General features: G+C 40.3%; 1 protein-coding gene across 4 annotated transcripts in view; it reads right to left on the minus strand.

Moving 5' to 3' along the window:
- The window catches only part of ARHGEF9 (Cdc42 guanine nucleotide exchange factor 9), a 347,057-nt gene that overhangs the window by 117,923 nt on the left and 210,996 nt on the right, over nt 1-18,138 (minus strand). For all 4 annotated transcript variants that reach the window (XM_063432082.1, XM_063432083.1, XM_063432085.1 and 1 more), the window contains one exon: nt 14,198-14,377. In XM_063432082.1, the coding sequence (XP_063288152.1) occupies nt 14,198-14,377 (180 nt within the window). The remainder of the gene's footprint in view (nt 1-14,197; nt 14,378-18,138) is intronic.

The following is an 18,138-nucleotide window of genomic DNA, read 5'->3' on the forward strand; positions in this document are numbered from 1 at the left end:
AGTGACTCCTGCCTGCTCTTTTACCTGCCTGCCTCTTTACCAGAAGGTGCGCAGGTACAATTGGCAGTTATAATTAGAATAAGTAATTGCATGAATGGCGGCACCATCCATGCAGGCAAGATATTAACACAACCCGCCCAATATTTATTATATTATCCTTATCACCATACCCACTGCAGGACCTGCAAACTCAGATTACAGAGAAAAGGGCAGATCAAACTGAATGTGAAAGTACAAGTATATTTCTAATTGTAGAGTTCTGGTTCGATCACTGCAGACTTACATAGCCATTATTGAGTTCATGTGACAGGAGCCAGCACTTAAACATTGTGCTTTGATGAAAAGCAGAAGGAAAATGTCCCTCTGAAGGAGAAAATTAACTTACAGTGAAACAAAAATAATAAATAAAAAGTTGATTTCACTTTAAATTTTGTTCCCGAGGCAAGATTAAACAACAAAAGGTTTATTGTTATATTTGTAACAAATAAAATGTGCTTTCTTTACAATCCTTTTCTGAGAAATGTAATTACTTTTATATTTCAGAGTAGAAAACAAAGCTCAATGCTAGAATTTTCTACTCTTGGACTAAGAATAACAATGAAAAAGGAAACACGTCTAAAGGTAGCTACTGTTCTTAACCCCTTAAGGACCAAACTTCTGGAATAAAAGGGAATCATGACATGTCACACATGTCATGTGTCCTTAAGGGGTTAAAGGAGCGATATTTACTAACCACTGGCATCGCAGATGTAAACTATGTTTCCCATGAGACACTGCTAGTCAACATTTTTGTCACAGAATAAGTGACCTTCCATATTCACAAACCTCTCTTCTCGCCCATTTAACCCTTTTGTGTAATGATCTAGCTATCTCCCTTTACAACTTCACCCATTCACCATAACAGCCACAAATAACATCACATTGCCAGCTAATCATTGCCAGATTGCTGCAAAAAACTTGCAGATAACTTGTGATTGGATAACTTGAGACAAGGTGCTACAGCTATTAAAGAAAATTCATGTAAATAAAGCTCCGGGGCCTGACGGTATTCACCCACGAGTACTTAAGGAGCTAAGTGGGGAAATAAGTGAACCTCTGTATTTAATTTTTCAAGATTCTTTTGTTTCAGGTGTTGTACCAGAGGATTGGAGGAAGGCAGATGTTGTTCCTATATCTAAAAAGGGTTCAAAATCCTTGCCTGGAAATTATAGACCTGTGAGCTTAACTTCTGTAACTGGGAACATATTTGAAGGGCTATTAAGGGATAATATTCAGGAATTAATTGGGAAGAACTTTGTTATTAGCAATAATCAGCATGGTTTTATGAAACATAGGTCATGTCAAACTAACCTAATTGCATTCTACGAAGAAGTAAGTAGAAGTATAGATCAGGGTGTTGCAGTGGATGTGATCTACTTGGATTTTGCCAAGGCATTTGATACGGTTCCTCACAATAGGTTAGTCTTCAAACTAAAAGATATTGGTCTAGATTAATATTCTTGTTCTTGGGTAGAACATTGGCTTAAGGATAGAGTACAACGAGTTGTAATTAATGGTCAATTTCCAGGCTGCACAAAAGTGGTAAGTGGTGTCCCTCAGCGTTCTGTTTTGGGACCACTTCTATTTAACATATTTATAAATGATCTTGAAATAGGCATTGAAAGCCATGTATCAGTGTTTGCAGATGACACAACACTTTGTAAAGTAATAAAATGTGAGCAGGATATTGCTTTGCTGTAGAGGGATTTGGATAGATTGGGGGACTGGGCACTAAATTGGCAGATGAAATTTAACGTAGAGAAATGCAAAGTTATGCACTTCGGAGGTTAAGAATGCACAAGCAACTTACACACTAAATGGTAGTGAATTATGGATAACCACACACGAGAAGGATTTGGGAATTGTTATAGACAACAAATTAGGCAGCAATATGCAATGTCAATCTGCAGTTGCTAAAGCCAGTAAGGTTTTGTCATGTATAAATAGGGGCATAAGTTCTCGGGATGAAAATATAATTTTGCCTCTTTATAAATCGCTGGTAAGACCACACCTTGAATATGCTGTGCAATTTTGGGCGCCTGTTCTAAAGAAAGATATCATGGCACTAGAAAAAGTCCAGAGACGAGCTACAAAATTGATAAAAGTAATGGAGCATTTTAGTTATGAAGAAAGGTTAAAAAAATGTAATCTGTTTAGTTTGGAAAAACGGCGCCTGAGAGGGGATATGATAACTTTATACAAATATATTCGGGGCCAGTACAAACCTTTATCTGGAAATCTATTCATAAACAGGGCTATACATAGGACACGAGGTCACACATTTAGGCTGGAAGAAAGGAGATTTCATCTAAGGCAAAGAAAAGGTTTTTATACAGTAAGAGCAATAAGGATATGGAATTCTCTGCCTGAAGAGGTGGTTTTGTCAGAGTCACTACAGGCAATTGGATAAATACTTACAAAAACATAACAGACAGGGATACAATTTCTAATTAGGGGGCTAATAGCTGCTTGATCCAATGAGACATCTGACTGCTATTTTGGGTTCAAGAAGGGATTTGTTCCTAGTTTGTGGCAAAATTGGAAGCGCTTCAGACTAGGTTTTTTGTCTTCTTTTGGATCAACAGCAACAACATATTTGAGGAAGGCTGAACTTGATGGATGCAAGTCTCTTTTCAGCTATGTAACTATGTAACTTCACTGGCCTCTCCTCAGATGGCTGCTAGAGCTGCTTCCTATCTCAGTCTTGCCTGGTGAGCATCACAACATATAAGCATGCAGACTGAACTTTCCTCATAGAGACTCATTGATTCAATTCATCTATATAAGGAGATGCTGATTGGCCTGGGCTGTGTTTGACTTGTGTTTTGACTTGACTTTTTGTAACTACTTGACTGACAAGTGTTCTCAATGTCAAGTCTCTACTTGGCTTTCTTCAATCTTATCTGCACTCTGGAACTTTATTGAAACTGTTTTAATCCAAATGATCAACAATTTCATTGTTTTTAAATGCAACGTTCGCTTCTAATTCTCCTTCACTTAATCTTATTTTTGCTCTTTGCAAACCTTGGTTTCGGTGACACTTATTTCTCCATTCTAATTCTACTTCTCTAAATAAACTTTTGGTGTCTCCTTTTCAGATATCTCCTTCAGCTGGTTACATCTTTCATTTTAAGAACATGTAGGGTGAGGTCTGAACTATACTCTATTTTAGCAATCTAATTACATCTTGGAACTACCCAGTAACACACTACTTTCTTTTTTTTCTTGGAACAGGTCTCTAAATGTATAATCTTTTTCTCTGAAGGGTATCACCCAGCCTCTTGAAATGCGTTCTTGCAACCAGAACATCTTCCCTTTCATCGTTCGATTTTTAACACTCCTCTCAATGTCCCTTCAAGTTTATTGTGCAACAATCAATCCTATCTTTTTGACTCCCTACCTTGGCATGAGCCAACAAACATTAACAATTAACTTTAAGATCCAAGTGTCTTTAATGAATTGCTTTTCAGTTAGTTGGGTATAACTTTTTCTCATTTTGGTTGTTACCAGAGGGGCTTTTTAGTGCTACTGATGAATTCTTAGTGTTTTTAGTGATTGGACTTGCCATTGGGACTGTTATCCGTCCTCTTTGATATAGAACACAGGCTCTCAATCCTGCTCATCGTACTACGTCCAGGAGGAGACCAAAAAAAAAAAACAATACATAAAGAAATAAATAAATTAATTAATTAAATGCATGACATATATAAAGAAATGTAGTGACAGAGGAATTTGTTTATGTTGGTTTTGATTTTGAAAGATTTAGATGAAATTCTGAAGATATTTTACTTTATACAAAGTTTTGAGAACTACCCCATCTTAGGTGGTAGATAGAAACACAGTAACATAATCAAACGATAACTGGAACCTATGCAAGTAATCCTGAACATTAAAGAAAACCAATGAGTAAATATTTTATGGCTCAATTAAAAGAGAGATTAATTAAGAAACTGTGGCTAGGCAGGAAACCTCATATGTTAAGCAGGATAACCCAAGTGTAAAACTCATAACACGTGTGTAAGATATGGACACCTATTGTACCCCTGGACAAGCAGGGGCTCTGGTTAATTCATTTTGGAGCTGTGAACATTTCATGCTTGGTACTGCATAATAAAATATATGCAAATGTTTGGGATTTGCAATTCTCGGAGGCCCATGCTATATTGACAGATACAACCACTTACTTATGGAAGATAAGCAGCTAATATGATATCATGGCAGAGAAACAAAAATAAATATGGAAATCCTTGGTTAAATCCTTAGTGGGTTTCCAAAAATAGAATGCTATTCTTTTGGGATTTGGTAATTCGGAAGCTTAACCAGGTCACTGCTGCCCCTGCATGGAGAGATGGAGGGAAATAGAACAGTTTGAGCTGATGCTGGGACATTTTCTGAACTGCTGGATTTCTTAATAAAGAAGGAGTTCCCCAAGTAAATGATTGTTTTTTTTTCACTCATACACAGGGGTGCAATCGTTTAGTGTCTGCTAGAAGGAACTGGCTCAGGTATGTATCAAATGTACTTTATGATATTAAGTGTTGGTGTATGTGAGAATGCTTCTGCTTATATTTGTGTTTACTAGTGTGTATGTGTATGTGAGCATCTGTATGTATGTGTCTGAATATAAACATGCATGTATGTGCGTATGGGACTGTGTCTTTGTATGTGAGTGTGTATGTACAAATTTATATGTATATACTTTTTTTGTAATTGAGATATTTATTGATTTTTTTTGTTTTACAAGATAACAAGGCGTCAGACACAACTCTCCTAGCGGAGAATAACGGTAAGTATATGTATATACTTTTTAATATGTATACAGCGTTTTCTACCTATTTTGCAGTTTCGATTTAATATGCTACAATTTGGAAGTTTAGTAAATAAGTCTGCTTACTTCTTCTCATCCATACTGGGACTTTGCATTGACGTAGAGTACTAAGATCTGTTGTTCTTCCATGTTAACATTAAACAAAATACTATGAAATGCAAACCAGTTCAGCTAGCTTGAGTATATTAGAAGCGCTGGCAGGGTCATACCAGTGCCCTAGGCGACACTTTGGGGGACACACTCTGCCTACACATAATCATTATGTTTTATATAAAACAGTATATATGCAAAATGTTTTCTTATGTATTGTGATTTTTTATGAATTGTATAGATAACGCATTAAAAAGTGTGCAACAAAATAGCTAAAATTACCTTAGCTAAGTGCTTACCAAACCAGTTATTATATTGTTCAATCCTTTAATTACTTCCAAAGGGAGTTGGTAAACATATTTAGCTGCAAATACGTAGTTCAGATCTTGGAAGGAAGTTTGCTTATTAAAATCATGAAAAAAAAACTGCAGAGCAAGCTGACAGAAGTTGCTCACTCTAGTCCAGGCTTCCCCAAACTCCGGCCCTCCAGGTGTTGCTGAACTACAACTTCCATGATTCTATGAATGCAAAATATAGGCTAAGAATCATGGGAGCTGTAGTTCAGCAACATATGGAGGGCCGGAGTTTGGGAAAGCCTGCTCTAGTCTGTTTTCTAAATCTTTCACCACTACCATGCCCCCACTCGTGTGTGCCCTTTCCATGACCACCTTGTGTGTCCACCTTGATGGGACTGTCTCCATGCCCTCATTGTGTGTCCTTCATCTGCTCTTTGTGCCCCTCTGCATGCCTCATTATGTATTCCCCTCCATGTCCCCTTGGGCTCATCTACATGGTTTCAATGTGTGTCCTTCTCCATGTCCCTTTGTGTGCACATCTCCATGGGATTGTGTCCATGCCCTCATTGTGTGTCCTTCTTTATATCCTCCTTGTGCCCCTCTGCATGCCCTTGTTTTGTGTTCCCATCCATGTCCCCGCTCATCTACATGGTCTTATTGTGTGTCCTTCTTCATGTCCCTCTGTGTGCTTTTTTCCCTGACCCGCTTTTTGGTCACTCTCCGTGACCCGATTATGTGTCACTCTCCATGCCACAGCTAATGCAGGCCTTGTGCACAGGGAGAAAACAATACCAAAGATTTTGTTCCCAGGAATACTTAAGATGTACATAGGTGCCAGACCAAGCTGTTGATATGTTGATATTAAGGATTACATTTTGTTTCCAATCACTTAAATGGTAATTCTCAAGAAATATACCTGGCAGAGCATCTGGCAACATTAAAAATAAATATGTATTCGTTTACATAATTATAGCTTAAATTCATCTGTTTTGTCTCCTATCCGATGTACTATCATTCCCAAAAAATACTCATTTGGTGAATGCCACAATTTTGGACAAACGCCACAAATATTTTATTTAATTGTTGGCGTGTTTGGTCTTCGAGGATGAAAGTGGCCTAATTCTAATTAAAAGTTAAGCCTAGTTTTCTCTTCTTTCTCCGTTGTGATCCTTGTCTGTAGATAGCACGGTCCTCTAGGGCAAAAACATGCACAGTCCTTTTATTTTCTTTTAATCCCGGCAACTTTATTCGTAAATTTACACATGAGGCAGCAGCAAATGTAAACATAAATGAAATAATGTAACACAAATCCCTATAACAAAAAGCCTAGCTCGTCTGAGCACTAACTCACATCAGAGTCCCTATCTATCAGGGTTTAAACTATAACATAATTTATTGGTTTCACCAACCTAATGTCTTTGTCTGCTCTCAGCACTCCCAGTGCTCAAAGCCAGCCTTGACTGCTTCCTTCCGCACTCCTAGTGCTCCAAGCCAGCCTTGACTGCTTCCTTCCGCACTCCTAGTGCTCCAAGCCAACACTCCCAGTGCCTCAAGCCAGCACTCCCAGTGCCTGGTCTCCTTGACTCTCTTACTGGAGAGAACACCCTCTCTCCAACCTGCTTCCTGAGAGGAAGCCAGCAATCCCCCTTGTACCTGCCTAGCAGGGAGTGGTTTATTCCCACTGCTACAGCTGATTATCTGCAGCTGAGCAGTGGGTTGGAGACAGTCCAAAAAACCCTGGCCTGGATCTATGTCTCGCAAGAAAACCACTAAACTGTGGAGTGGAGCATTGGCCCACCCTTCTCTCCAAATGCTCCACCCCAGGGGCCCATAACTAAACAAAGCTTTGTGTTGTGCAACACACAAACTACATATACTCCCCCTGGGGTTAAATGGCTTCTCTGCCTTCACTTTATCACACCGTTTATCAGCAATTGAACTAATATTATGTATTATGCATGGCTTATATTTTGTATGGATGTAAGGTACACTGAATATGACATATACCTGTTTCTATGGCCTGGGAGTTAGGCGGATTTAGCTAATAAAATTTAATCAGAGGGATGGTAGAAAATGGAACTAGACTGCATGCTTATTATGTGAGAGTGTTTTGTTTATTGTTTTTTGTTACTCACTCGGATAACCTATGAGTAAACCATATTTGGAAACATAGACTTATGCATGCTTTCTTGACTAACACTGTTGTGTCGCAAGTTGCTCACAGGTTGCTGGACCCTTAACTTAAAGGAACACTACAGCGTTAGAAACAAGCCTATATTCCCAATGCTATAGTGCCCCTGTCCCTAGTTAAATCCAAGGCCTTGGCTTTTTTTACTCACCATTTTCCAGTGCTGATACTCCCTCTATGCTGCTTAACTCTTCATCTCCCACAACACCATTTAGGGAAAATGCCCTCCTTCGGTGATTGTTCAAGTCAATGCTTCTCAAAGAGGAGTATTGGGGACCTGATGTGCCAGCATGGCGAATCGTGCATGCACATCCAATACTTCTCACATGAAAGCATTGAAATTAATACTTTCCTATAAGAGGTCTCGTCAGTGCAGCGGAAGACAGCCATTAGAGTGTTTAACCCTGCATTTCTAAATCGTTTACACTGCCAGGTTAAAATGGCAGGGTCACTGCGCCCACACCACTTATTTGATATGAAGTTGTCTGGGTGACTTTAGTGGTCCTTTTAGACAAGGCACAAGGGGATCCTGTCCATTGCATGCTTGTGGGACATGTTGGTACAGGGATATGTGCAGATTCTAGTGAATTGGGACTACATTCAAGCCATGACCCATACATTTCACGGATTTTGGAACTCTATTGTCCATCACAACAGGGATCTACATAAAACAAGTAACACTGAAAATAATGATAAATGTTAAAAGAGCATATTAAGATAACCAGTGGTGTGCACCAAGGACTTAGAAAAATGCTTTGGGATTATTATATTATTTTGCATGTATATAGGTATGTGTGCTTTTCTATGTATATTGAATAATTGATACATGCAGTGGTATCTGTTGCGTGTATGGAAATAACTGTGGTCTGAATATAGATGTGCTGGAGTATAATGTAAACTAGAGAGTGCTAATTGGAGCAGTGGATAAAAGGAGCACCAGTTGTTGGCTTTACTAAGGAAATTCTAAGCTCCTTTAGAGCCTGAGGACTGAACATTATAGTTCATGTTAATATATTAATCTGAAAGTCATTGCTTATCTTATTAGTATTACCTCTCATAAAGCACTTTTACTAGGAATGCTTGTAAGCTGAACCAGACACCTACGCATTTTTTTGGCACTAAAATATATATATATATATACATTGTGCTAAAAGGACTGAGAGTAAACATACATAATCAGCTTTAACCCTGTGAGTGCCGGGTGTGTTTTAAATACACTACAGGGAAGTATAATGAGTATCTATCTGGCATTCAAAAGGTTAGAAGGATAACATAAACCCTACTAAAGTAGCCAAGAAAACTACATACAAATGTGTCATGGTGCCCGGAATCTGTATGGCTAATTCTGGAATCTGCATGGCTAATGCCAATTCTGTGCACTCGTTTGCGCAGCGGGACATTAATTGGCTGCTGGATCAGCTTCTGGCTTCTGCACAGCAGTAGCGTCACCCAGCCATTCCAGGAGATTTAGAGCCTGGCGGGGCCACAGTAAGAAGGGAAAACCATTTAGTAATGGTTTGTTCCAGTACCCGGGAACCAAGCCAGGGTCTTCATAAGCACTACAGCAGGCTAAAGTGGTTATGATGCTTGGAGTAACCTTTTATGAACTCTTTAATGCAGGCGTTTATTTGGCTAGACATAATCTTTCATTTTTGGTTCACACTAAAATGCTTCTTTCAAATCCAATTTATTTTCTAATCTATTCATTCAAGACAGCCTCCATTTCTATCAGTTCATCTAGGATGATCAATGTTCAAAGATGCTTCCTATAGAAGGCTGTATGTCCAAATATATATACGCATATAGGCAGTTAGTAATATATGATTGCAGGCTATTTTGCTTATAGGGAATTACTCTGTTTTTATTTCACTTTTCTATTTGACAATAGCTATGGGTTACTAGCTAGTTTGTGGGTGGGACAGTACATCTATTTAAGAGAGCTTGGCGATAAGTTTTCTTTAGGAGCATTAGAATATATCAGACGCACGTTTCGTTCGCTACTTTTCAGGAGATGGACATTATATATCCCTGGTGCTAGAGTAAGGTTTACCATTTTGTAACAAGTTCGTTACATGTTGTGTCCCTTTAAAAGAGCAAAGGCATGAACCAATACTTACTATTCATGTAACTGGTTTTACCCATGTAGACTTTACTTTCTTACATTGTGAGCTTTGAGGTAGCTGACGTTTGTTACACTCACCCATACCTAACTGTCTTTCAGGACACTACAATCCAGTAAAGTTCACTAGTTTGTCCACAGTGGCGTACATACCAAGGTCGCAGGGGTCGCGGGGGGCGCGGCCGCGACCGGGCCCGGCCCACCAGAGGGCCCGGCCGCCCTGCGACCCGGTATGTACCCACTGGGCCAGCCGCTTCTCCAGGGGGGCCCAGGAGCCGGCCACCTCAGGTCCCCCCGAGGCTGGCCCTGGTATCACCAGGGCGGGCGCGCGAGGGAGCACTCTCCCCTGAGTGCTCCCTCTTCAGCTCCCTCACGCACTGCACTGATACCGGAGCCGGAAGATGAAGGGAGCTGAAGAGGAAGCACTCATGGGAGAGTGCTCTTGCGCGCGCCCGCCAGCCTGCCTGCCCGCCAGGTGACACCACTGGACCCCAGGGAATCCCCTCAGCTCTCCCACAGGTAAGGAGGCTGAGGGGGATTAGTGTGTGTGTGTGTGTGTGTTAGTGTTAGAGTGTGTGTGTGTTAGTGTTAGAGTGTGTGTGTTAGAGTGTGTGTGTGTTAGTGGTAGAGTGTGTGTGTGTGTTAGTGTTAGAGTGTGTGTTAGTGTTAGAGTGTGTGTGTGTGTTATAGTGTGTGTGTGTTATAGTGTGTGTGTTAGAGTGTGTGTGTTTGTTAGTGAGTGTGTGTTAGTGAGTGTGTGTTAGAGTGTGTGTCTGTCAGTAAATGTGTGCGTCTTTTCATGAGAGTGTGTGTGTGTCTCTTAAGCACTTACCTTTCTCCAGCGCCGGACTCCCTTGGCGCTGGGGATCTCTCCGCCCCGATCCGCCTCTCAGCTCCGAATGCGCATGCGTGGCAAGAGCCACGCGCACATTCAAACCGCCTATGGACGTTCAGCGTCTTCTCACTGTGATTTTCACAGTGAGAATCGCAGAAGCTCCTCTAGCGGCTGTCAATGAGACAGCCACTAGAGGCTGGATTAACCCTCAGTGAAACATAGCAGTTTCTCTGAAACTGCTATGTTTTCAGCTGCAGGGTTAAAACTAGAGAGACCTGGCACCCAGACCACTTCATTGAGCTGATGTGATCTGGGTGTCTGTAGTGATCCTTTAAGTGTATGTGTTTATGCATGCACTGGCGTACATACCGCGGTCGCAGTCCTGTGACCAGGTGCCCGCCGCCATGTGTTGCGGCCCCAGCCCGCGCAGAGTAAGCGCGCACGCTGGGGGGGCCCACGCATCAGTTTTCACACCGGGGCCCCATGGGTTGGGTGTACGCCACTGTTTGTCCACTATATAGGGATCCAAGTTTTGGTCTATCAGATATATATGAGTTTTGGTATATTTTTCTAAGTTTAATACTATCTATGCAGGGTATTTCTATAGTTTCTAGTTCGTTTGTAACTTTTTTCACATTTAGCTCCTTTTGTTGAATCAGTTTTTTGTAACATTTAAATGAGCTATTATGTACACACATTTGGCTCTTTGCTATAACTGTCTCTTGCTCCAGCAGATTCTCCGCGCTATATGGAGCTAGCTAGCTTTTACATTTGTAATTAAATATCCCCATATCCTGTGGTCATTCTAGACATTGATACTTTCTCCGATATTACCTGCTGGCGTTTTATGTGTTACCACATTATTTTGTGTGTGTGTTGTTTTCAATATACAATCTACTGAAAATAATGCCTCGGTTTACAATTTTGTTTCGCAATACAATGCAAGTTTCCCCAGGATGCATTGCACCTGGGTGGTTTATAGTACCGCCCCCTGCATGCTGGAGCCTGTGGATAGAACGTGGCGTCGAGTGTGGAGGTGTTGGAGTGGCTTTTGCATCGAGTTTTGGAGCCATTTTGGAAATTGTTTGCAGTTGTTTTGGGACTTTTTGGTGCATTTCTCAAGCTGTGGAAAGGTAGGGAGCTGATCTTCATCGTTTGCATGCCTGTTCTGCATTGTAGGTTGGTTTCCATGCCAGCTCATTTTGACTTTTTTCTGACCTCCAGAACGGATTAATTTGTTTTCAATGCATTCCTATGGGAAACCGCGTTTCGGTTTAAAAAATTTTCGCATTAAGAAACGTCCCGGAGAACGAATTAAATTCGTAAACCGAGGTCCCACTGTATTATTTATCATTTTGGATTGAGATGTCTAAATAAAAGTTTCAAAAAACTCTTTTATTCTTTTTTATTGACTTTTTGAAGGCATTTCCTGTATTGGTGTTCCCCTTTATTTGGGGCACAATTTTAGCATATATTTAGCATATATTTCTGGTATATTTTTTATTTAGTATTAGTAAAGTTGTCTGAAAGACCAACGTTGTGAAAAGGAAGGGCTTTTTGTAATTTTGGTCTTTTAGCTTCTTAAAGGGACTCTATAGTCCCAAAACTGAATGCATCATCTTCAGTAACCAGGAGGTGAATAGTATCTTTCCCTCATGGCCGGACTCGTTTTCTCCATCTCCGAGTCCTGCCACTAAGGTCAGAGATCTGGGAGTCATTCTCGATTCCAGGTTGACACTGAAGCCTCAGATTAATCAGGTGGTAAGCTCTTGCCACTACCACCTGAAGCTTCTGAGGTCTATTTTCAGATTCATTGCCCCCTCCGATCAAATCTCGGTGGTCAACGCCATCATCAGTAGCCGATTGGACTACTGCAATGCTCTGTACATTGGACTGCCTCAGAACATCATACACAAGCTACAGTTGATACAGAACGCAGCTGCAAGGCTACTTACGGGTGTGGCCCTCAATGACCATATCACTCCATCATTAAGAGCCTTGCACTGGTTGCCCGTTCGTGAACGGGTTCTGTTTAAAAATGGTTGTTTGGTATATAAGGCAGTCCATGGTATGGGACCAGACTATCTGAAGGATAAATTCACACGCTATACTCCCAGTCGATCCTTGAGATCGGCTGATTTAGCCTTATTGAAGATTCCAAATTTTAAAAAGAAAAAGTGCGGAGGGAGAACGAGTGATGTTCAGGGAGCGCAATTTTGGAACTCCCTGCCTCTGACATTAAGACTTGAGAATGATCTACTGAAGTTTCGCCGGAGCTTAAAAACTGTTTTATTTGCTCAGGCGTATGGGATGACATGAAACTTTTAACCTGGTTCAAATGCATGTGATTATAATGCTGTTGTTTGCTGGATATTGTTTTGTCTGTTTTATTGCTGGTATGCGCATCGAGACCCTATGGGTAATAAGACTGCGTTTCTTAAGAATTTTTAATAAATAAATAATAAATAAATAATATAGTCTACATATAAAAGCAAGAAAGACAGGTCCCCCAGCCTTCCTTCTTGCTTTTATATGTACTTTCAAATATAAAAAATCATTTTCGATGCTTTTTTATATTAGAAACTTACCTCCGTCCCAGCGCCGAGCTCCCAGCCATGCCGCGCCCCCTTTTTCGTCAAAATGATGAAATCGCGGGGTCCAATAGGACGCTTCTCTGAGAGAAGCGTCATTGCTCAATTGTGCGAATGCGCGACTTCGCCACACATGCGCACAGACTTCAGAGGGCGGCATTCATGCCGCCCTCTGAAGTCCTGAGTGCGCTACCGTGCATGCGCGCGGTGTGCGCGGCCGCGAGCTGAGCTGACTGACAGCTCAGCTCGCGGTCTTTGCCCGCCCCCCTCCTCTGCTGACAGGCTGGAGAGAGAAGGCGCGCACACAGTGCCTTCTCTCTCCTGCACACGTCAGACGTATCTTAATACATCTGACGTGTACAGGGCCTTTTTAGGGCCCTGCATGATAGGAAGTCCCTCTGGTGGCCGTCTGAGTGATGGCCACTGGAGGTATTCCTATCAATCAATGTAAACACTGTATTTTCTCTGAAAATACAGTGTTTACATTTGATTGCCTGCAGGGAGCTATAGATCTCACCTGAACAAATACATTAAGCTGTAGTTGTTCAGGTGACTATAGTGTCCCTTTAATAGATAGCTCTGTGAACCTTATGGGATTGCCATAAGGATACCAAAAAGGAGCTATATACTAAACAGCTCCCTAATTTATTTAACTTAAATATGGAAATCCCACACAGGTACCAATTTAGAGAGTTATCTACTAAACGGTTGCAAGATGCAGCCCCGGCTCGCAACAAGGATCGGAATTTCTTTCGGACTAGTGAAATTCTTAAACGAAAATAATGTCTGAATTTCATCCAAAAAGGAATGACCCTATTCAGTTCGTCAGCTGGAAAACCAAAACGTCAGCTGCACCCAAGTCTATTATTTTTTCTTATGAGACTTCTCTTTCTGAAGGCAATCAAAAGCCATATCAGAATTCATTACACTATATTTAATCTGAGTGGTAACTGTTCTTATGCAAATCTCTGTCATCAATCAAAATTGCACAGAAAGTGAATCCAAATAATGTTTTGAAAATACATCCAGGAAAAGAAACCAACTTGATGAAATTGCAAATTACAAAACAATAACTCAAAACAGAACATACTACAAAACTTTTCTGAAAAAAAACCCATAATTTTAGACAATGAATCCCATAATGTAATGTAATCTCAAAATATTACGTCATACCAAACATGGCTGCAAAATCTACAATCCATACGACTTACCCTCACAAAGCTAGCAGGAAACCATCCTTCTTCGTCATCGATCTGACCCCACCACCAATCCTTGTTGGAAGCATCCAGAACCTTGATGACGTCGCCAGCTTTAAACGCCAACTCCCGGTTGGCCATGGTGACGTGATCCCATGCTGCCTCAGCACTTACAATAGATCCACCACTGATCAGCTGTGAAGACAAAACATGGCAGGACAGGTTAGTTCTGCAAAAGCTCAAGAACGTCTTTACGTCAGCAAGGTGATATGTTGCCAGTGTACAGCAAAGGGGACTCACAGCACATGACAGAGAGGAGGCAGGAGATGAATGACTGCTGCATCTATTCCCAATTGTACCTAGGCTGCATCACTAGAATTGTAATCAGCACATACTGTATGAGGTGAGACGTGGCAGCCCATGGTCATAAACTAAATAGGTCAGCACACATAGACATCATTACGGTAGACCAACCCAACCAGAACATCGTTCATGAGAAAGAGCATTTGAAATATGTTTATTTGCAGTCCAATCTCATTTTAATGTGCCTCAAGTCGTCATTTTGTTCTGTGTTTTTAGAAATCTAAGCTCATGTTCTGCTGCTAAAACATATTTTTCATGCACACATTGTAACTGACCTCCACTTGTTTCTCTCTCTATATATATATATAATGAATTAAAGAAATGCATAAAATTAATTATGGTAACCTTCGAAGTCCCCGCTTTTGCATCAAATCAAGAGGTTTTGGCAGCTCAACTTCTATCAGTTTACATGAAACTTCATTTATTTATTTCATACAAAAAACTAGTGGTGGTTGCATTTGCATACAGAAGCTTTGTAAGCTCTCTCATGCAATACTATGAGAGAATCTGGACAGCTGTGATGACATCATATCAGTGCAGGGAAATATGGAATGCTGCAGCGTGTAGGTAGGAACAGAGAAAGATGGACACTTGGGACATATGAATGTATTTTTTTTATTTAATATGATCAAAAAAATTTAAAGGAAACATGCCATCTAATTCAACTGTAACGTTGCATTACTTGGATGTTGTGTGGGTGCCTGCAGTATACATTTAAATATATATTTTTAAAATCAGCATTTTTGAAATTTAAAGAAAAGCGTGGTTCCCTAATTATGGGTTGCACTCACTAAACATTGGTTTGCAGTCGGCTAACGGACAGATGACATGGCCCCGGGCGGGCAATCTATGCTGCTTGGAGAGCATGCGATTCTTGATTTTTTTTTTTAAAGTTTGTTCTTTTTTATCTTCCTTTCTCATGATATATAATCGTCCTCTCCCCACCATACCTGTATGGCAGTTTAGTGACTATGTGTGAGAATTCAGGGATGATTTTTTTAACCTGTTATAACGAGATACATTGTTTCAATGTTTGCAATACAAAGGACCTGCGCGTCCACTTGTGACATCATTGTTTTGGGGACCTGTGAGTCCCACTGATGTCTTTATGAAAAAAAATATATAAATAAATTTACAAAAAGTAATTAAAATAAGTGCAATCTAATTATGCTGGGGAAAATATGGGGTACTGTGGATTTATTTCTTTAAACTTTACTATTTTGGTCTACGTTTTACAAGTATATTTACGGTTCATCCAACTCACTGTTTAGTGAATAAATCACTACCTTACCCTAACCACGCAAACAGCGGTGAGGCTCTATTATAGTGCTGTGTTGTAGGGTACAGCAGGAGCAGGTGTTTTGCACTGAATGGGAAGCTGCTTTTCTTTCTGATATTTAGCTGTTTACATTGCCAGCACAATGCGGTGTGATGAAGGCTCTCTGACTTTTTATTGTGCAACACAGCAAGCAAGGAAAACGACATGCAGTCGAGGCAGTGTAGCCGAGCAGAGCTAACTATGCCTGGGACACAAGGCAGAGCTTGATAATGTCACGGCCTTCCATAATCTGTAATACAAGGACGGGCCAGTCAAGCATGCAGCACGAATCCAGTTCAAATCCCAAGAGTTTTACGACTTGAATCCAGATTAAAACAACAACTTCCCCGAAAGCAAGTCTTTTCAACAACCACGGATGAAAATATTTCACGAGGATCCATTGAATGTAACCATGCTACTTGTACAGGTATGCATCCATCTGACCAAATATGCAAAAATGCGTTCATGCACATTATTAAAATTAAAGGGAAACATGTACAATTCTCAGATTCAGAAATGAATCTTTTACAACCCCTACATGATAAGAAATCAGAGTATGTAAAACGATTCTCATGACATCTTCAGATCTCCTGCCCCCCCAAAAAAAATACCCCAGACATAACAGCTCAGAAAACGATGTTCATATAACTCTACCAGAGTGCAATGCGAAAAATGCAAATAAATTCAGACAGTATTTTCAGTCTGTCGGCTTTCCATCATCTGTATCTGTAAGCTTTCTTCACAACGACCTGGATAGATAGATAGACAGACAGACAGACGGACGGACGGACAGATGGATAGATAGATACATAGATAGAAAGACAGAGATATAGATAGATTTAGTTTTTATCTCTAAATTCTTACTATTCTATATACTTGTTGAGTTGAGTAGACTCACATTTAGGCACACAGGACAAGAGACTCATCTAAACCTTCATTTACTTCTAACAAGCGTCGCACGTTTAAGACACATGGTAATTTAGTATCCAATGCAATGTTATTTTATTCAGGTTTAGACAATCACCGCCCTTGTTACTTTAACAGCCCAAGAAAATAGCTGAGAAACAAGAAGTATAATTATATTGTCAAACGTATCTGTAACACTAAATAACATTGTAAGTAATTCTGGACTGCTCTGTCTGGACTTTGTCACGGTTCATAATAAGAGGAGACATTAACTGATGGCCCAGGACATGCAGAGAATAGGGCAGTGAAAGGGCCATGGAATATGTAATGAACACCTTTCTGTGGATGGAGCTGCAGGCTGGAGATAACAGCACTTAGACTGCCAGCCGGCTATTGTGTGGATGCTACGCAGTGCCAGCCAAGTGTGTTGTGGTGGGGAGACAATCGCCGCCAACCCTCAAGAGGAGCAAATCAGTGCATAGCAGATACCATGCCTGCCCTCTTACTGGTGGAAATCACTTTATATTCATTTTCTGTCCACATCTTTAACCATTGAGCACTACCGCTTTGGAGAAGCAATGTTCAATGTCCTCACTGCCTTTGTGAATGAATGAGTTAATATCAATAGATTGAACCTAGCAGTTTTTTAACCCGTCTCTAATGGGCAAAAATCTTGGTTAACTATCTTCATTAAAAAAAACATACTGCATGCTCATTCCAAAACCAACGATCCAACTAGATGATGACAGTCCATAATGGGCAACTCTTTTTTACCTGAAAATTCTAAATCTTGCCACATTTGGAATCATGTTATATTTCATGTAAAATCTCACCCAGATTACTTTCTCCAAAAATCCAGACCTTTCCTTCAAACAAATATGAATACACTAAACAAAATTCAAGAAAATTCAAGGGGAAAAAAAGCTAAAGTTGATGTTATAAGTTTGTTTGAGTATGACCTTCCTCACCTTGTGTGACTGTCAACATCATTTCTGTCTGTCAATGACTTCCTAAATAACCATTGTATAACTTTATTCACTGCAGAAAATGTTGGCGCTATATATATATATACACCAGTAATAACATTAGAAATCTATTAGAGGTTAACATTTTATGTAAAACAGAGTAAATAGAATGGCCTTAAAATGGTGGGAGGCAAGTGTGATAGAATGAATAACTTTCAACTTTTGGAATTAATTCAGATGAGGAGTTCAATAAGGTTTGGTCCAGATACACTGCAATTCCTAATTGAAAAGTAATTCATTATTAAAGCAACATATCCAATGGAGTTTGGTCTAGTGGTTATGTTGAAGGGAGTCTGGGTGACATCCCATTATATCAAGTTGTGTAGGCACATTGATACCATCAC

This window comes from Pelobates fuscus, chromosome 9, assembly GCF_036172605.1.
Source record: "Pelobates fuscus isolate aPelFus1 chromosome 9, aPelFus1.pri, whole genome shotgun sequence".
Lineage (NCBI taxonomy): Eukaryota > Metazoa > Chordata > Amphibia > Anura > Pelobatidae > Pelobates > Pelobates fuscus.